Raw genomic sequence first — 21,164 nt, forward strand, 5'->3', positions numbered from 1 at the left:
AATATAATTGAATACTAAATGGGACAATCATATTCATAATATTTAATTTTGTTGATGTTAGTTTCCTCTAAAGGTGGATGATCATTAGAATGAATTACTATAAATACAAACATGATACAGGAATCTTCACATTTCTTTTAAAAATAAAACGCTTTTGGTGATACAGACTTTTTCTTTTTTCATCTCTTAAACAGTGTATTTAGAAAGCTATCCTGGGCCTGTCTCTCAATGGTTATACTTACTCATGCCTTAAAAACACTACACAGAAATTGGGATTGGGAATCTGAATATACATTATTTATGTCAGCCTTGAAGGTAAGGTATTCTTCAGAATGACAAAAATGTGTTTGGTCATTGATTTTTTGTGGCCATTTCTAAGCTGATTTTAATTCACGTTTTCAGTATGAAGTGTTTTACAAAAAGATTAATAAATCTAAGTTGTCCTCTGTATAATGTATTCCATAATCATGTTCCCTAAATAGTATTTGACTGTGTCCTAAGTGTACTGAATAATTTCCTTAACATTCAATTGTTCGGGTACATATGATAATGGTTCTGTAATGGTTTTATAACTCAGTGAAATAAAATGCACAACAAAAAATGGCTTTGAAAGTGATCAGTGGTTATGATGCTATGGTAAGGTCAGAACTGGTAGGGTTGAGTGATACAGTATTTCTATAGTAGAGACAATGTAAATCTGAAAAGGTTCTCTTGAAGAGCACATTTATTTCCTATAAGGATTATTTTTTTCAGTTTTTCCCTACAACTGCCCTTCTGCAAATCTCTAAATTCTTAATTTTTCTGGGTTTTTTTTCCATTGCCTATCTTAGTGAATTGCTGTGTCATTCCAATAATCCGTGTTCCTTCTTGATTTGACATCTACTTAAGATCAGATAATTCTACTCTTCTATGACACAGTAGCTCCATTTTGTCTTCAGCTTTGCAGACAAGCAAAATTTTAATCATTTTTACAGTTTCTACTTGTGGAAATCAGTGGAACCTTATAATTTTTAGGAATTTTGATTGTCCATACTTCCAAGGCAGTGCTTAAAAACCCACAGCCTCAGTTAGCCGTAGCTAGCTTTTTGATTGTCTATGGTATTCCTGCAAAAATACCATGCCCATCAGTTAACTCTGAAAGTATACAGCTGACATAGAACTTTAATCTAACATTCCCGTTATCACATGGACTATTTGAGCAGCTTTAAAAGTATTTGTCAAGCCTAAAAAGTTGTTAGTGCATTATTGAAATACAGTCTCATATTCTAATACTGTCTCCATTAAAATACTATAAATACCATAGCAGTTTTTGAATAACACTATCCTTGATAAATAAAATTTTAATACAGTTTTAATATGTAAAACGGATGAAATCACACTGCTACTTTAGCATATTAATGAATTAGAGGAAGAGAAGAGTAAATTTGATGAAGCGGTCTTCATTTGGATTCTCGCTCATATCCTAGAGCATGCTCCTAAAATAGTCCATTCTTGATCCTATGCTAAACAAATATTGTGGAAACCTGACTCTTTTTAACTTGTAACACTTCTATTTTTATTTGCACTTAAGGTAAATAAAAATAATGCTAAATTATGGAATAATGTTGGACATGCTTTGGAAAATGAAAAGAACTTTGAGAGAGCTTTGAAATACTTCTTACAGGCCACTCACGTTCAGCCAGGTAAGTAATATTAGTGAATTAATGAATAGTTCATTTTCTTTGAACAAACTGAATTTTATTTGGAGAAATTACTTGTGTCAGACATTTTACAAAATGTTTTAGTTGTTGGATGACATTCATGCACTTGTGCAAAAGTGATATAAGAGTAACTTTAAAAGAGTAGGGGAGGGCTGGCCAAATAGCTCAGCGGATTAAAGCACCTGCAAGCAGGCCCAGGAGTCAAGGGTTCGCTCACTGGGCTACCAACCAGCCCTGCCCCCAGGGTGCACTGAAACAGCAGTTGAGACTGGCGTGGTGATGCCTGCCTGTAATCCCAGCTCTTGGGAGGCTGTAAACAGGCGAGTCACTATGAATCTGATCTAGTAGTGAGACCCTGAACACCGTAGAGACCCCTCCCTAAAATACAGAAAATAAATAAATAGAAGAGTAGGGGAGGAATAACTGGAGACAATTAGTAAAGATAATTGTTAAAGTGCATCAGTAAGACAGTCATAGTGCTCATTATGGGATCAAGAGAAGATGGTACAGTAATAAGGTTTTTTTGTTGCTTTCTGTTTTCAGGTAGGAGACAGAAAACTTATTTGGGGGCTAATCCAGTGAATCTAGAAAAAGTAATACAGGATGGGTGAACAGATAATTAGTGTCTGTGAACAGGGTGGGGAGTTTACTCAAATGTGGATGATGGTTAAACTGGGTAATTGAAGGCACAGTGTGGACATGGATAGAGGCAGGTAAGTAGATTACATGGAGGAAGCTTGTATTTTTGTTTTTGCTTTCTCAGTGAAATAGCTAAATTGTTGGAGAGTAAGGAGAAAAGTTAGTTGAGAAGATGTGAAACAGTCTTCTAAAGTAGTGTTCTACTAACTTTAATGTGCCCATAAATCACCTACTGATCTGTTAAAATGCATACTCTGGTGTAGTTTTATATAGAGCCTAAATTTGTGCATTTCCAGTAAGCTCCCAGGTGATGGTTAGTCTGCGTATCACACTTGGGAAGGTAATGATCTGGGAAACCTATAGACTAGGATAATATAATTGCCAGGTGGCAGTAATAACTTACTTGAGTTTACTAATACTTTAAAATTAAATCAGTCGATGTGGTTATAGTTTTTCTGAATTTGCTTTTTTGCCGTGGTTGTAACGTAGACATGGAAAATTCAGTTGAGGAGAATTAAGACTTTGTAAGATGTGTTTTACTAAGGAAGAAAGGACCAGGGACGGGATTATGATATTGAGACAGACATTCTAAATTGGTTCAGGAGGGATGTGAGACATGTTAAGTGACTGAGAAAAAGTGACAAGATTAATGAATTACATATGTGAAGAATGCTTGACGTCTGTGGAGGATGTAGGTAGAGCAACGGTATTTTTCATTAAGAAGTGCTATTGGTTTTTCAGGTGTGGAGAACTGTATCACACACAATATATACAAAATGTAGCTTCCACTTGCCAAATGCCATTATTATTTATTTCCCATTCTGTGTGACAATCAGCACTCACTCCTACATATTAAATAATCTCAAGGGGGTGCAAAGTAGTAGATATGTACTATTTTTTTCTAGTAGTATTAATTATGTCCATTGACCTATAAGGCAAAAGGTGAAAGTCTTTTAAGGATCATCACAGGCTCAGTATTAATCTGTTTAGACTTTAGAATCACTAAGAATTTTGACAGCTGTGATGTTAAAGAGAGCAGTAGGTAGACAGGATCTATGACCCAGCTTTTGGATAAGAATTGAGGATTATCTGAAAGTGGCAGCAGAAATCAAGGAGGGCACCTCTTATTCTAGGCCTCAGAGTTAGTTACAGAGGATAAGAAGAATAGTCACCAGGGTTCGGAGGTACTGTTTAACCATGTCTCTAAAACAAAAACAAATTTTAGTTAGAAGTAGACAGAAAATAATAGAAATTTAACTGATAGTCTGTCTTCCCAATTTTATTTTCCATAACCTTCATGTAGGTTAATTTTTCTCAATATAGGGTACAGTCCTGTCCCTTTCTCTTTGCCTAATATATTCTTTCCTATGATATAATTTTCTATTTAGTACTGTATTTAAATGTTGATTTACTTAAACTAGAGGTCGCTGTGGGTAACATAAAACATCTGGTTTTTTTATCTCTGCATCATCTTGTAAGAACCTGTACATAGTCACTAAATGTAATAGTTTTGATTCATTAGTTTTTAGTCTTTTTATGTTCATCCTGGATTTTTAGAGAAGTTGTTCTGTTTAATATTAAACACATGAGGGTTGTAAAATGCTGTTCAGGCCCCTTTGCTCATGTCTTTGTTACATGTGAATTGAATAGTAATTTCTATCTCACTTCATTTTTTTTTTTTTTTTGGTTGAACCAGGGATTGAACTCAGACCCTTGCACTTGCCAGGGAAATGCTTATTCCACTGAGCCATCTCCCCAGCCCCTCTCACCGCATTTTTGTAGACTGAATTAAGTGTATATGTGGGTGATAAATATGGTCAACATGCATGACAAATATTAATAAAAAATTTTAAAAGTTAAAGATGTATGTATCAGTATATATATGCCTATTTTATCTAGTCTGTGTGTGTCATGGATGTCATAGGTGGACACTCAGTTTTAAAGATTTTTCCTGTCATTGTCAGTTGTCATTTATTACTATTTGAGATAGTTGCTAAGCTTACTTCCTTCAGTATGACTTGTCTACCACACAAGTGGAATTATTGTACATAGTAAATCAGAATAGGAAGTTAGAATTAATTATGAATAAAGCAAATAAATTTAGATACATTAAATGTAACATTAAGAGGTTTGAGGGCTGGCCAGGTTAGCTCAGCAGACTAAAGCACCTGTTTAGGCAGGCACAGGGACTGGGGTTCAATCCCTGGTGTGCTATGCAGGCTCCGCCCCCAGGCACTCAGACGGTGAATAGAACTGGGCGTGGTGACATGTGCCTATAATCCCAGTGCTTGGGAAGCTGAAAACAGGAGGATCACTGTGAGTCTGGTCTGTATAGTGAGACCCTCTAAACCCTGTATTAAATACATTTTTTAAAAAAAAGGTTTGTAGACTTGTTCTTTGGAGAGTGGTTTGCTATGCCTATAGGTAAATTTAGCAAATGAAAAGCCATGTCATTTTACTATGTTACTGTGTATTGGAAGAAGGGACAAAGTGGTCAGGATGATGCTAAAAAGTGACACATGATGTAATGAAGAAGTTTGGCCTGAAATTTATCCAATTCAGTCTCACCATTTTTTCTCTATAAATTCTGAAAAATAACAATGTCTAATTTCTACAGATCAAATTAAGTACTGATTATAGAAGGCTTAGGCCATTTTCTTGCTTATAGTATATACTCAATAAGTATAAGCTGTTAAATACTAATAACATTCTTTTCAGTGAAGCTAGAGAAGGAGGAAGTAAGTAAAAATACAAGATGCAGGAAATATTAGTCAGTTCTTCATAACTGTTACAAATACTTGAGATTGAGATAATCACTGTAAGAAAGGAAACGTTTATTTTGCTCACAGTTTTTGAAATCCCAGTCCACAGTTGTCTTGCTGCTTTTGGGCCTGTGGTAAGGCAGTAATCATGATGGGAACACGTGGCAGAGGAGGCTGCTCACTTCATGGCAAGCAGGAATTAGAAAGAGACAGGAGGGGCCAGGGCCTCAGTATCCCCTGAGAAGCGTACTGCCATGACCCACTTCTTCTGCTAGACCTCACTCCCAAAGCCTCCTCCAAGTCCCACTAGGGCATAGGTGAGCAACATGGGCCTTCGGGCCAGATCTAAGCTATAGCTAAGAAGGTTGAAAAGAGAATGAATAGCAATGGCCTCTTTGTTGTATTCACTAAGCATAAATTTAAGAATATACAATGTGTCAAGCATTGTTTTACCTGCTGGGGATCCAGCGGCAAATAACACATTTTTTTTCTCTTAATGGCACTCCTGTCACACATACTGGTATGGTAGAAACATTTAAAATTTATTCCTTTCTCTGAAGGTTTGATGATTTTAGTCTTATCAAGTAAACTGGCAGTACATAACAGCAAAAGAATATAATAAATTTTATTGCATGCCTAAGCATGTGAGTGTCATACACTCAGTGGAAGACAGAGGAAAAAATGGCCAAATCTTATTAGAGTTTAGCAAAGGAAGAGGGAACTATGCCCTGTGGAGGGAGTGAAGCTGCAGGTAAGGAGTTGCACAGTGAGCAAGGAGCTGTCTTCTTACATAGAAGTTTCCAGGGTAAGAGCCAGTTGAGGTATTCTTTTTCTGTGCCAGGTATCAGGCCTCTATTTGTTCTTTCTGTGAAAAGATAATTCCAAGCAGATAGGAGAATATCAGATTGAAAAGCCTCTACTTCTGCTATCTTTTAAAAGGACAGCATTTTAGAGCTATCCCTATGCCTGTAGAAGTCTTCACTTTCTTTATTATTTTTGTTATGGGGCAGGAGTAGGGGTAGTATTTGGTATCAAGGGTCAAACTTAGGACCTGTGCTTGCCTGTCAGGTGCTTATGCCACTGAGATAATTCTCTGGCCCTTCAGTTTCTTTCAGTTATCAACTGTAGTAAATCAAAATATGCTGAAGAAATGTATTAGGGGTTAGATATTTAGTCTCCCAAAGTATAGACAGGCAATAGAAGAAAACAAAAACACATAGACATGCACACCTAATTTGCACATCATATTTATTTTACCAGTTTTAGGACAAAAGCTATAGCACCAGGAGTCCCAACAAACCTGCCCTGGCCACTAATTCCTCAACACCAGTCAAGGAGATGAGCAGTAGTGAAGGACAGGAGAGCGGCTTCAGTTAATCATGGTTAGGCAGGAAAGAACAGATAAAGAGTGTCAAGATCTGTCTTTGAAGAGCTGACAGATCCTTTGGGGTTATATATAAAAACAAAGGCGAGGGTTCACAGTTTATATAGCTGTGGAGTTTGCCTAGCTGGCAGTATAGGTAATCCTGGTCAAGTCATGGTCTGTGGATTATTATCAGGACTGGTTCTTCCAGATTCTGGGAAAGACATTGTGACCTGAGGGGGCAGTTCAGTTGCCCTCACAAGATGATAGCTCTTATTTGGGATTGGGGTGAGGGAGCCTCAGTTCCATCACAGGACAAGCTCTCCTGATCTCATTTCATGGCAAAAATAAAAAACGGAGGTTTTAGGAGAGAGGAGTAAAATACTCAACCTATAGGGTTCTAGAAAAGTGAGTTAAAGAAATAAACTACTATAGTTGCAGAGTACATTTGACATTTGAGATCCTCATTTACATTGAATTAATAAATCCTACTGCTGTAGTGTACTTATAATGACAGACTTGTTTGAAATTCTTTACCTCTTTACTTGCACATGTCATTAATTTTTTCATCCTGTCACCTTTTCTTACCTTTTAAAATTCAGGTTGACCTTAAAAGTAATACTGTACTGTTCCCCCCCCCCTTTGAAATCTTATCTTTGTAAATTATAAAAAATTGCTTAGAAATTGCATGACATTTCATTATGTATTTTGATTATTCCAATTGATGCTGAAGGAATTCTGATTGAAATTGGAGATACTTCAATTGGAGATATCAGATATTTTTATTCTGATGTCCAAAGTCTCCACTGATAACAGTATCTTTTTGCCATAATCCTAAAACCTGATTCCAATAAGTAGTAACCCGGCTCATCTTTTAGGTAGAGCCAACCCATACCAATCTCTTTTCTCAGCTTGCTTGAGGTTAATTGATTGCAATGACTTTTTAAATACACAGCTGACATAATTATATTTGTCCATATTTTTTATTTGTCCTTAGCTTAAATTCTTACTGTGTAATTAAGTTTTTTAACTTCTATATATCTTTAGTTCTTTCTAAGTAAGTTTCTAATCTTTTTGACAATTATTACAGATTTAACTGATACAAAAAAACATCTAGTTCTGTAAAGAAAAAGATTGCCTCTCTTTTTGTATGAGCTTGGTAATGCAATTGTTTTTTCAGCCATGTCTCTACATCAGACTTGCCTGTGAAACTTTAACAGCATGTTTTTTGTAAATATTATGTCTGAAGTTTATATGTTGATGGAGCTTGGTGATGTTAAAAGTGTCTGAATTTTTAAAACTGCAGACATTCTGGTTTGTGACCAGCCTGCACTTTTTTGTTTCTTTTTTTCTTGATGCCCTCCTGACTCCATAAAGTTTAGCTATACATCTAAAAAGAAAAAAAATTCAACTCTCTTATCCCTAACCTTGTGCCCCAATTCTCTAACCAAAATTATACCACATCTGCCAGTTTTTATACAGTGCACAGTTGGTAGCTTGAAACATAATGTAGCAAGATCTTAGGACTGTTGCTCTCCTCCTAGGGGAATGCCCAAGATATATATGCTTGGCCCCTATGTGCCCTGGGAGTTGCAGGCAGAGAACTACTATTCCACAATTGCAAAATCATCGGTGTTAACAGGCAAGTAGCAATCATAATTTGAAACCTTGTCATGTTTGCTAGATATTTATGTTGAATAACAACTGTCTTAAGATCTTTCTTCCTTTTATCATCTAAACCCTTGAAATATTTACTAAGGAGTATATCTCTTTGAAATCTGGTGTCCCATTGACTCCTCCCCCCCCCCACTTAACTTTTATTTATTTTCTTTGCCTGAAGGATTTGCTGAGATTTTATCTTCCACATTAGAAAGTGAGACAAAGTTCCTGACATTCTAATATTAATACACTCTTTTAAAAAAGTTTTAGCTATGTTTTATTAGGAATATATCATCATTTAAGAGAAAGGCCATGCACCTTACATAACGCTGTTATCCTGACATTCCATTTAATCTCATTCCAGACACATTCACAGAAATTTTTAGGTAGTAAATCTCAAGTTTTTTCACAGTGTCTTTGGTGTTATTCTCCCCTGAAGCATACTTATTAGCTGTAACACTCTAGTTTTAGGAATAGTAATTCTTTTTTCTTGTAGAAATGAGCTGTTATTTAATTGAATTTCAAAGATACAAGAGAGTAAGGAAATGGACATAAGCCAAAGTATAATATAGTACCCCTTTAAAGATCCAATCAGGCAGTTTTCTACATCATGTGCATTTTGTTTTTACAGTGCTTTGAGTAATTTTGTAGTGTGTCATCCATTTTAATAAGTTGTATAAGAACTTCAAAGAGAATGTAGAACTTTTCTGCTTTTGCATTTTTGTCTGGTGTATTTGTTTCTAGAACCACATCTCAGTATGAAATACTATTTAATATAATTGCCAACAAATGCTTTCCCCCCCCCCAACTTTTAGATGATATTGGTGCCCACATGAATGTAGGAAGAACTTACAAAAATTTAAATAGAACTAGAGAAGCTGAAGAATCTTACATGATGGCCAAGTCACTGATGCCTCAGGTAAGTTATCAGAATGTGTTGTGTCACATTTATGATACATCTGTATTGGGTAGAATTATCTAGATAGGAAATCCTTTTCTTCAGTTTGTTGATGCAAAAATAGGTGTCTACTGAGTGCTTTAATTCTACAATCTTTGTGTATATTTACATTTTTAGCTCATTTAATCTTTTAAAAATTATTTTTGTATATAGCCCATTGTAAATACTTAATCTTAGAATATGAATAGTAGATCTTTGGATTACCATGAAATAAATAAATGAAAATTTTATTAACATACTGTAAGCACCAAATTCAGCATTATTGTGATCTAAAACAATATAAGTGACAAAATAGATGTATCTCTGTTGCTATATTGCATTCACTAGTTATTACAATGGCACAAGTACAAGGATTCATCAAATCTAGTAGTGTAATACCAAAAATGAAAGATCTGATCCTACCCTTTATCATCTGTGTGTCATCAGCAAAGACAATATGCCCTGGTTGCAAATTTCTCAATTGTAATAATATTTATAATAGTCATATTAATAATTGGGTAATATAGTTTCTAAGAATAAAACTGCATTATATGACAGCTAAGGAATTTCCATACTAGCATGATACAGTTTAATTACTACAGGTTTTTATGGCAGTTTGTGTTTCTTAAAAATGTGGAACACACTCTCTCTCTCTCTCTCTCTCTATATATATATATATATATATATATATATATAAAATCACCTTTATTCACTGTATATGCACCTAAGCACTTTTATTCAACCTGAAAATTAGAGCATTTTATTTCCTCACTTTACCAAAGAAGTGATTTTTTTTTTTTTTTTTTTTTTTTTGGTGGAACCGGGGATTGAACTTAGACCCTTGCACTTGCCAGAGAAGCACTTATTCTACTGAGCCATCTCCGTGGCCCCCAAAGAAGTGAATTTTTACTATAACTCCAAAATAGTTAATTGCCCTGCTGTTCATAAGGAAACGTTTTGTTAACAGCATGAAATGCTCCGATGGATATTAAGAGACCTTGTCTCTAAAGGTTCTCATTTATTTGACTTTGTAAAAGATAAGTGTAGGTAAATTTAGCAATAGTTCATTGAGTAGGCATGAGTGAAAAAAAAATGCATTTTGTGAATATTACACATTTTCTTTCACATTTAAAAAAAATTTATTTGGTACAAGGTCTCACTGTGCAGCTCAGACTCAGTGATCCTCCTGTCTTAGCTTCCCCAGCGCTGGGATTACAGGCATGTGCCTCCATACCTGGTTCTGGGGCCGGCACAGCATGTGATACCGGAGATTGAACGCAGGTCTTTCCTCTTGCCAGGCAGGTGCTTAGACTGCCGAGCTATCTCCCCAGCCCTTCTTTCACATTTTATAGTCTTTTTTTTTTTTTACATTAGTAAAACTAGCCCTATAATCTTGTGTTCTATATTATTTTAAGTAAGCCACCAGGAAAGCTAACTATATACGTAATTGTAACAATACTATTTCTTCTGAACAGATTATTCCTGGTAAAAAATATGCAGCCAGAATTGCTCCTAACCACCTAAATGTGTATATCAATCTGGCCAACCTGATCCGAGCAAATGAGTCCCGATTAGAAGAAGCAGATCAGCTGTACCGGCAAGCAATAAGCATGAGGCCTGACTTCAAGCAGGCTTATATTAGCAGGTATGTAGGTTATGTTAGGGCTGTCACTATAGAAGATTGAAACCACATCTGCATGTACATTTTGGCTATCTGTGCCTGTTTTTCTTGTAGTCATCTAACTTGGCAACCAAGGACATATAAGATTGTCCCGAACCAGCGGGTCAGTCAACGAAGGTCACCTGGGGGAGGAGCGAGGAATTAAAGAGGGGACAAAGGACAGGAAACACAATGAATGGAGACAAGACAGGATTCTGATCAAGTCTCATTTATTTAGGGGAGGTGCTGCGTATATATAGTGAAGGCATAGGGAAATGACGTCAGCGGGTAAAAGGTGCAAGTAACTAGGCAACCGGGCTATGACAGGAAGTCCCACCTCCTAGGCATAGCAGGAGACTTATGGGAAATAGGCAGGGTAAGATCTAGGAACCTAGCTCATGAGAGGTAGGGGAAGAGGAACCCAGAAACCCACTTGCAATATAATTGGCGGCCTAGAGTTATTGTGCCCCCCACAAATCCCCCTTTACTTTTATATAGGTATATAAAATATGGCTTTTTAGACGGCTGATTCCCTTGAGGGGGCAGTGCCTGTCTTAGGTTGAGGCGTCCTCTGCACAGACCCGACTCAAACCTTACCCATCATAGGAGACTAGGACGGCAGAAGGTCCCGTTGCTGTCTTAGGCGGTGAGTGGTGTCTCATGTATGCCCCTCATTACCCGTCTCTGGCTAGCCTGACCATCTCACCAAGGGTGGGAGAACTAAGAGGTCTCCGGACCTTCATCATCATAAGCTGGTTGTATTCCAGCGCAGTTTTCCCTTTCAGCCATCTCAAGCCTGTGATAATAAACTTGAATAGGTTGCATTTTAATGGCATCCAATTGTTTTTTAACGAAAGTCATCAGCCTATTGAAAAGACAGAGTCCTCTTGATAGAAGTATTAATAGTCCAATCAAGGGTCCCAATAGGGGAGAAGGCAGGGTAGTACTCCATTCCATGTGCTCCAGAAAGTGTTTTCAAATAGCTCTCTTCTCCTCTTAATAAGATCTTCCTAAAGTCTCCTTATTTTATCTCGAACAATCCCGGACTTGTTTGCGTAGAAGCAGCAGCGTTCCTGTAAAGCCAAGCAGATCCCTCCCTGCTCTGCTGTTAGAAGGTCTAAGCCCCTCCTATTTTGCAAGACTACTTCTGCTAATAAATCTGTCTGGTCTTGGCTATCTTGGATAGTACCAGACAGTGTTTGAACATCATCAATCAGCTGATTAGATAATTTGGTATAAGAATGTACTGCTACTCCCAACCCTGCTGTGCCTGTCCCCATGGCCGCCGTGACTCCTAGCCCCACTAATAAAGGGTTGAACTGGACTGCCCTCTTTGTGTGGCCCATAGCATAATCTAAACTGGGAAGGGGTAGGGGATCATTACCAGAGATGACATCTATATCGGGCAATACAATTGCCATGACACACAGTCCTGTCCAGTTGGTAGGTAAATATATGAAGGCTAAACTTCCCCCGCATACATACACATGTCCCTTTTTTGGGCAAATAGGGCTACTGTAGTTAAGTATTTGATTGCAGCTGGTAAAGGTAACAAATCCAACATCAACAGTGAAGCTGTCATTGTGGATGCCTCCCTGCATGCAGGGACTTCCATAGGAGATAATCCCCCCCGGAGAGGGTGGCTCTGGCTAATGCCTGCCAGTCCTTGGGAGTAAGCTAATTTTTGGCCACAGTTTTTAAAATGGCTGTGGTGTATGGAGCCGTGGCTCCGTATTGGGCAACCGCCACTGCCATTCTGGAACAGGGGCCTTGCGGCTTTCCCCTCAAGGCAAAGTCCCTGACCTTTGCAGTTCTGAGGCTGTAAAGGGTGGAGACCTGCCTCCTCCTGTGATGCCCTCAGGCTATCCCTTCCATTTTCAGGTTCCTTCCCGGCAATGGAGATCCTCTCAGCTCCATCTTTGCAGTCTACAGCTTTCTTGGCGCTTTCTTTCTGGCCAAGCTCACAACATTTTAAATCCTCCTGCTGGGCTCCTTGCTCTTTATTCTCAACATAAATCTGGCTTCCTGGTTTCGATTTCAAGATTCTGTTCCCTTAGGGGACACACCCTTAGGGGGTTCTTTGTGCTTTAAGATGGGTTTTACCTTTTTGTCCCTGTAGTATATTTTCACCCTTTTTTTTTTATCACAGCAACAACTGGGTCAGAGTGTCTCTGGGATAAGATTTCATCAGTTAAATTCCAGTAGGAAAAGGCTTTAACTGGGACCTTTTCAGGTCCAAAAGTCGCATAATAATCCTTAAGGGCATCACCAACCCTTTTCTATTGCCTCTGATCAATAGTTCCTTCAGTAGGGAACCATGGGCAAACTTGTTTAATATATTCAAAATATTGACACTAATCCTTAATTTTAACCTTTACTCCTCGTGCCTTTAATGCTTTGCTCAAGCTTTCTACAAATATCTCTTGTTCACTTAATGCCTGTCCTATTGCCAAGGGAAAGGGAAAGGGGGTGCCGTCCGCTTACTGAGGTTCAGATGTCGCAGCAGGCAACTGCGGCGCAGGCCTCTTTTACTTTCTGTTTTGCCTCTTTTACTTTCTCTTTTGCCAGCTCTTTTGGATGGTTCCCTCACTGAACCCTCTGTGCCAGGGGCCCCACGTTGGGTGCCACTTGTCCTGAACCAGCGGGTCAGTCAACGAAGGTCACCTGGGGAAGGAGCGGGGAATTGAAGAGGGGACAAAGGACAGGAGAAGCGAGAAATGGAGACAAGACAGGATTCTGATCAAGTCTCGATTTATTCAGGGGAGGTGCTGGGTATATATAGGGAGTGTAGGAATGAGGAAGTCTTGGCTCTTGGGGTTAGCAGGTATGTAGGCAATGGGGAAGGTGCAACCCCTGGGACATAGCACGTGATTCACGGGGAATGGGCAAGGTGAGAAGGACCATAAACTTAACTCAGCAGGGGAATAGAAACTTAAGAAAATGGTTGAAACTATTATAAAATGGATACCAGTTAATGGCTTCCCACATAAGATCATACCTTGTTTTAGACTAAAATCAAATTTAATTGAAGTTGACAAAGAACCTCTAAATTGTCATATCAAAAGTAGATTTTATGTAAAAGGATAAAAAGGAGCTGTTCTTTACTTTTGTTGTTTTCTTGTCAACAAAATCATTTTCTTTTTCCTATTTAAAATATTTGGAACTTATACAACAGTTCTATTCTCAGTAGCGTTCTTAAATAAAGTTTGAGTTGAGTGGTTATAATGTCTTCACCATAAAATTTCTTAGTCATCAATAAAAAAGTTTTCTGGCATTGTGTGTTAAAACTTGATATATTTTCTTATGTATGTAAGTATTATCATTTACATACTTAAGGAAAATTGTATGTTAAATTTCATTTTGTAGCCTGTCTGGAAAACAAATCATAATTCATAACAGTATTTATATGAGGAAAGTATATTCAAATTTAACTTTATAAAAAATAAAATCAGTTCTTAAATTGGTTGTCATTTTTTAGTTTTACCCAGATCTGTGTGTTATATGCTAATCCACAAAGATTTATTCTGTAATCTCTGTATTTAAAAAAAATCTTGAATTTACTCTTAGTAGTTGCTTAAATTAAAATATTAGTAAAAATTATTCTTTAGGCAAAATAACTTATGATGTAATTTTCAAACTAAAAGATGTATTCCACAAAGCTATCTGCAGGTGGCACTGTTGCCTTCCTACCCTGCTAGATTTTTTTTTTTTTTTGTGATTACATTTTTCAAAACTGGTCATATGTCAAATGTTCTGCTGATTTGTAGTTTAACACAGATTTAAAGACAGAATTTCCACTTTCTGTTTTTCTTCTTCTAATGCTGTAACTTACCTGACAAATTCTTTGGTACTGCATTCTGAGTATTTGCCATTTTTCTGATGCAGTTTACTCTCTGCCTTTTAAGATATATTGAAAGACTAGATTTTTTTCTGTGACCCTTTCTTGGATACCTCCCCACATCCTTCCTAAAGTTAAATGATTTTTCTGCCTTTAGGAATATTTGGAGCTATATTAAGCCAAATTTGCAGATCTGAGAGCAATTAGTTTTTTGATAAAGAACTTTAGCAAATCAAATTTTCAAAGGAAAAAGAAAGCTGTATTTTGAAAGTCTTAAAACTTAGATAGATATCGTCAAACTAACATAAAAACGTATATTTGGTTTTTTTTCCACAGGGGAGAATTGCTCTTAAAAATGAATAAACCTCTGAAAGCAAAGGAAGCATATCTTAAAGCACTAGAGTTGGACAGAAATAATGCCGATCTTTGGTATAACTTGGCGATTGTGTATATTGAACTTAAAGAACCAAATGAAGCCCTAAAAAACTTCAATCGTGCTTTAGAACTAAATCCAAAGCATAAACTAGCATTATTCAATTCTGCTATATTAATGCAGGAATCAGGTATGTTTTCTCAGAATATTTGTTTAATCAAATGTAACTTGGTGTATAGTAAAAACTTAGACTTTGTTTCCTATAGCAAACATTTTATAGATGGCTAGTTTATAAGTACATAAATAGCTAATGAAATAAGACTATTTGAAATACTTGAAGTAAACTATTCAAATTGCAGATACTAAAATATGAGACTTCTAATGGTTCATTCTCCTGATACGTGTTTAACACTAAATTTTTAGGCAGTCTATTAAATAATACCTAGGTAATTTTATGCATTTACATGTAAACTTTCATATTAAATATGCTATCCAAATAATATGAACTAGTGAAATTATTTCCATAATTAGTTCTAAATATCCAGAATTTTTTTTTTTTTTTTTTTAATTAAGCATTGGGCTGGGGATATAACTGAGTAGCTCAAGTGCCTGCCTGGCGCAAGTGCAAGGTCCTAAATTCAATTCGTACTATCCCAAAATAAATAAATAAATACAGTATTGCATTTTCATTTGAGTTACAAGAATAAGTACTTTGGGCAAATCTTTTTATGTATTTATTTTACTGATTTTTCAGAAATATTATAATTTTCTCTAATCTAACAAAACTAAGTCATTAATCTCAGTAAGTCGGTACCTTTAATCCATACTGTATGCAGAAATTTTAGTTTTTTCACAGAGCAGTTATGTGATTACAACCTAAAATTTTTATAATGGAAAATATTTATTTAAAACTTCTAATTATTTCCTGGTGTCATTTTTACAATATTTACAAAAAATGAATAATTTGTAAAAGTTGTAGCATTTTAGAGCTAAAAAAGACCTTTGCATTTACTTTACCAGTTTAGTAGGTCGGGAAGTAGGTTCAAGTAGATTTAGTGACTTCCCTAACTTCATGTGACTACTTTAGTAGCTAATCCAACAGTAAAGCTGAAGCTAATTTGTTTAAAATTTTTCTTACTCATGTCAATTAAAAGAATGCAGAGGTCATTTTGCCTTATTTTCAAAAATACATGTTTAGAGACAAACTTAATATCTAACTTTAGTAATCATGAAAATCACTTTTTTCCTATATAGATTGTACCCTAAAATTTTTTTCTATATAGTTGTAGAACTTGAAAAAAAATTGTTAATTTGCGATAGAAATTAACTCAGTATTTTTCAAATCCCAATTTTAGTTTTGAAGTTAATTGTGTATTTTGCCCTTGAAACATCCTAAAAAGTTTGAAGTTACATACCAGAAAAATCTAATTTAGTAATTCTTAAACTTTGTTTTCCAATTATAATTACAATTTGCTATATGATATGTATTATGTATATATGCTGTATATAATGTAATTCTTACAAAATTGAGTAAGCTTACCCAGAGAAGTTAAATAACTTGTTGAGTATATAAAATTAGAATCAAAATTGTGTAGTTCCATTCAGGAGATCTAGTTCTGCATTCTCAGTTCTCTGTTCTTCCCCCATTATTATCCAGATAGATTAGAAAATACAAGATTTTTTCCCTTTTTAGTTTCAGAAACACAATATTAACATTTAAAGGAAAAAAATGACCTATCATTTCTCTTATCAAATGGTTATCTTTTCAGTGAAGATAGACTTTTGCTAGTTAAGATTTTTTGATAGACACAGACATTAGTTGCTTTGGTGTTGTCATTTTGTAATCTGATTAAATGTTTGGAAATGGTTCTGTTCTTCAAACTTAATTCATTTCATGATACTAATAGATGCTTTCTTTTTCTCTTAAAAAAAAAAAAAAAAAAAAAAACCTCTCCATAGGTGAGGTTAAACTCCGACCTGAAGCTAGAAAACGACTTCTGAACTATGTAAATGAGGAGCCACTAGATGCTAATGGTTATTTCAATTTGGGAATGCTTGCCATGGATGACAAAAAGGACACTGAGGCAGAGATTTGGATGAAAAAAGCCATTAAATTACAAGCTGACTTCAGGAGTGCTTTGTTTAATCTGGCTCTCCTCTATTCTCAGACTGCAAAGGAATTAAAGGCTCTGCCAATTTTAGAAGAATTACTCAAATACTATCCTGATCATATCAAGGGCCTCATTTTAAAAGGAGACATTCTGATGAATCAAAAGAAAGATATACTTGGAGCAAAAAAATGTTTCGAAAAAATCTTAGAGATGGATCCAACCAATGTGCAAGGGAAACACAATCTTTGTGTGGTTTATTTTGAAGAGAAGGAGTTACTGAAATCGGAAAGATGTCTCGTTGAAACATTAGCATTAGCACCACATGAAGAATATATTCAGCGCCATTTAAGTATAGTCAGAGATAAAATCTCCTCATCTGATTTTGTAGAACAGCCAGCACTCCCAGCTGATAAGAGTACAGGTGGAGAAGAAAAAGACAGAATTCCAACTAAAAATGTAAAAGAAATCAGAAGTGAGTCTAGACCAACACAGATAACAAAAACAAGTGATGATCAAAGTCAGTCTAAATCCAACAAACAATTGGAGAAAAATACAAACAAAGAGGCCCCCCAAAAAACAAAAGACATCAAAGAAATTGAGAAGAAAAGAGTCGCTGCTTTAAAAAGACTTGAAGAGATTGAACGTATTTTAAATGGAGAATAACATTATTCTTTATCATGTGACAATGGTATCAAAAGACTTTAATCTTTATCATGTGATTCCTTGTATTGGGAGCTTTGAAAAACAGATCTGTAACTCTCTTTATGAGGTGATTCTACATGGAATGAAAGTAAGATTTTTCATTTAAGACCTATCTTATCCCAAAATATATATTACACAAAATTGGCAGAAGTTTCGGTTTTGGTGAATACAGCAGAAATATCAAATTGTAGGTGACAATTTTGTAACTTCTATTACATAAGGAATTTTTTTGGCAAGATAATGTTTACTACTCAGAATTTAAGAGGCTGACTGGTGATCCCTCGAGGACAAATTGAACATAAGCTGTTTTATTCTGTGAATTCCCATTTACTAACCTACTTCATTTTCCTCTTACTGCTTGAAACCTGGTGATGGGATGAAAACACCTACTGATGCTTTTTCTTCAGCAGTTTTTATGTTGAACCAAGAGATTTTGCACTAAAAAAGCATAGTGACCTTTTTATGTTATGTTCTTTGATTTGTAGAAGAAATGCTGGGTACCTGTTTTGAAATGAATCATATGACATGTTAGTTTAGGAATGTATTTTCATAATTACATACTTACCCTTAATTTAACTCCAAAATGCAGTTTTTAATAAGGTAAGGATTACACACATATATGCATAAATATACATATATCTGATGGTGCTCATGAATACTGTATTTTTTTTTTTCCACATCAGGTATCACAACATGAACTATATAATCATGACTGTTCTTTGACTTTTACTCTGAATTTTTTGTTTTTTAGGGACATAGTCATATTTAGAAGTGTCAGTAACCTTAAACTTTGAAGTAATAATAGTAAGCTTCTCTTTCATCTTAGTGTTGACTTTGATTTTCTTTGAATTTTATTTTGTTTCCAAGTCATGCTATAATCATTCGTAGATACCTTAAGTCACTCAAGCCTCTGTTTAACTAAAGGCAAAGTTGTGTGACAGTTTATTTTTAACACTAAATTCTTGATATCTTCTTGTGGTATATATTTTTATTAAATACTATTTATTTTGACTACTGAGCTTTCATAAAAATTGTAAAGCTGTTTTAATTATGTAAAGTATGGAAAACTAATTACTAGTGCATTTGCCTATACATGCTATATATATTATGGTTTAAGAACAATTATGTCACTGTTGACTTTTCTTCACTTATAAAAATAATAACCTAATACCAGATTAATAAATTTGTGATTTGGTTTTGATATTTTAAATCTGGAAGCTATGTTAGGTTAAAAGTAGCTATAAATTAAAAATTTTAGACATGATTTTTATTGAGTTAAGATCTGTTTCAGATGAGGTTTATAATAACGAAGTTGACTTAGTTTAAAATGCTAAATAAAGCTCAAGTTATTCTGGGATAGTAATTTCTAATTATGCACTATTTCAAAAAATATTTTTAGTTCCTTTAAGGTAACTAATTTCTAATTATATGTCTCAGAAACCATATTCTTGTAATTTTAAGAAATATTTTATAAATAGGTCACAAAAAATATGATCTTCATTAAAGACCTAGGTTTACTGAGTTCCCAGGGGATATGGCATAGATTTTTCCTTTTTTAAAGGAAATTTTAAAAGAAGCACTGATATCATGGGTTTTAATTCTTAACCCAAGAGATTCTGTTAAGCATCAGAATCTAGTTTCAGTTCTTAGACTATGGCTTTGTGACTTTGTATGTGACTTCATGTATAAGGTAGAGAGTACCTCATATACCGTGACTTGAAAAATTAAACTGTTGTTTTGTTCTCTTCATGTATCCTAAGGCAAGTTTCTTGAGTGTAATCTCTTTGGGTGCAGTTTCAATTGAAAGACAATTTAGAAAAGTAATAGGAAATCTTTTATGACAGGAGACTATGATAAAAGTTTAAGGTGCATTTTAATAAATTGAAGGTACATAGTAATGTTTTCCAATGATTTCTAATAGAAAATTCTTATTAGCACTTAATGTCTATCACAGGAAATATTCATATATTTGAATTTTAAGTAATTTATTTAAATAAAATCCATCCCAAGTTATTAGTGTTCAAATTAAAGATTCAATATAGACATTAGTGAAATCTGAAATTCTAAGATACAGCTATGCTTTAAAGTTTTCCCTATACTTTTCTCTGATTCTGATTTGTTTTAGTGTTAAGGGACTGCTGCTCTAAATTGTTTCAGTAAAATCTCTCTTGGGTTAACTTGTTGAATTAGTAACATAATCCAGTTTAGTTTTGATAGTTTGTTTCATGAAGGAGCATATTCTGATAACTAATACTCCTTGAAGGAAGATCTCAACTTTCATGCAGCTTGCTTATGTGTAGTGTCTCATCAATGAATTCAAAATAAAAACTCAATTCAAATTGTTAAGGTGAGGAAAAGTGCTGGGCTTTTTTTTTCCTCTTGAGCTTACTTTTTGAAGAGATAATGAGACCGATAAGCCCAGTTCACTAAGCATGGTTTGGGAATTGTAGTTGTCTGTTAAATTCGGAGAAAAAAGCCTGTCACTGGTTTATGTCCTGTAAATGAATGTAGTTTTAATTTTCAGTATTTTGCAAAAGCTTTTACTCCCCAGAAATTCTAGCAAAGCTTTGACAATCCCTAAGGAGTTGTGTCATTTTATTCCTTTACTACTTCTGGAAGGTAAAATGAAATTTCTCAAGTTGTTTCTATGTGTGGTTCCTTATAAACATTTGAAAATGGGAACTTAAAATTATTCCAGTAAGTAGTACTCTCAAGTTAATGTAGGGAATAAAGTAAATAAACATGTAATTTTGTTTTGCAATTTTGTGTTTACTATACTATAAATATTTAGTAAGTAAATTACATAATTCTAATAAAACCTCATGCTTTTTCATTACATCCAATTTGAGCTCTCAACTTTATATTATAGAATGCTTCTTCAAAGATGCTTTAATTAAAACTATTAAGAAAATATAGATTTGTATGTCAGTTTATACTTCAGAAATCCATATATTTGTCATACTTATTTTTTTAAAAGCCTCCTAATTACATGACTTAAATGGCATTTAAAATTAGCTCCTCCAAAATATCCAGTAACTTTGTCCAAATTTTTATGTGTTGGAAGCAGCCAGCCATCCATATTGAGTTCATAAGAAAGTTGTTTTCCAATTGTATGCATTTTATATTACTGTGGTGTCTGTGTGTACCGTATTTCTAAATATTCAGTATTAAATTGATTCTTTTTAAAACTTGACTTGCCTTTTAATGCGTATGTATATTAGAGACACTTTCGCCTTAGGAAGAAAACGTGACATGTGATTTATTAAGTGGTCTGCAAAAGGCATACATTACATTATTTGATGGTGATACATCTTTAGTTATGAGTTCATTATGAGTTTCAATCACTTATTAGAGGCTAATCAAAAACTAAATTAAGTGAAAAAGTTAAAGTACAGAGTTTTATACAAGTTTTAAGTCCTG

General features: G+C 34.9%; 1 protein-coding gene across 1 annotated transcript in view; it reads left to right on the forward strand.

Annotated features, from left to right (window-relative positions):
• The window catches only part of Tmtc3 (transmembrane and tetratricopeptide repeat containing 3), a 57,455-nt gene extending 36,526 nt beyond the window's left edge, over window positions 1-20,929 (forward strand). The window contains exons 9-14 of the mRNA XM_004623772.2: window positions 195-315; window positions 1,571-1,682; window positions 8,939-9,042; window positions 10,536-10,705; window positions 14,895-15,121; window positions 16,891-20,929. Coding sequence (XP_004623829.1) covers window positions 195-315; window positions 1,571-1,682; window positions 8,939-9,042; window positions 10,536-10,705; window positions 14,895-15,121; window positions 16,891-17,705 — 1,549 coding nt within the window. The 3' untranslated portion in view covers window positions 17,706-20,929. The remainder of the gene's footprint in view (window positions 1-194; window positions 316-1,570; window positions 1,683-8,938; window positions 9,043-10,535; window positions 10,706-14,894; window positions 15,122-16,890) is intronic.
• Window positions 20,930-21,164: the final 235 nt, after the last annotated feature.

This window comes from Octodon degus, unplaced genomic scaffold (genome assembly GCF_000260255.1).
Source record: "Octodon degus isolate 3935 unplaced genomic scaffold, OctDeg1.0 scaffold00004, whole genome shotgun sequence".
NCBI lineage: Eukaryota > Metazoa > Chordata > Mammalia > Rodentia > Octodontidae > Octodon > Octodon degus.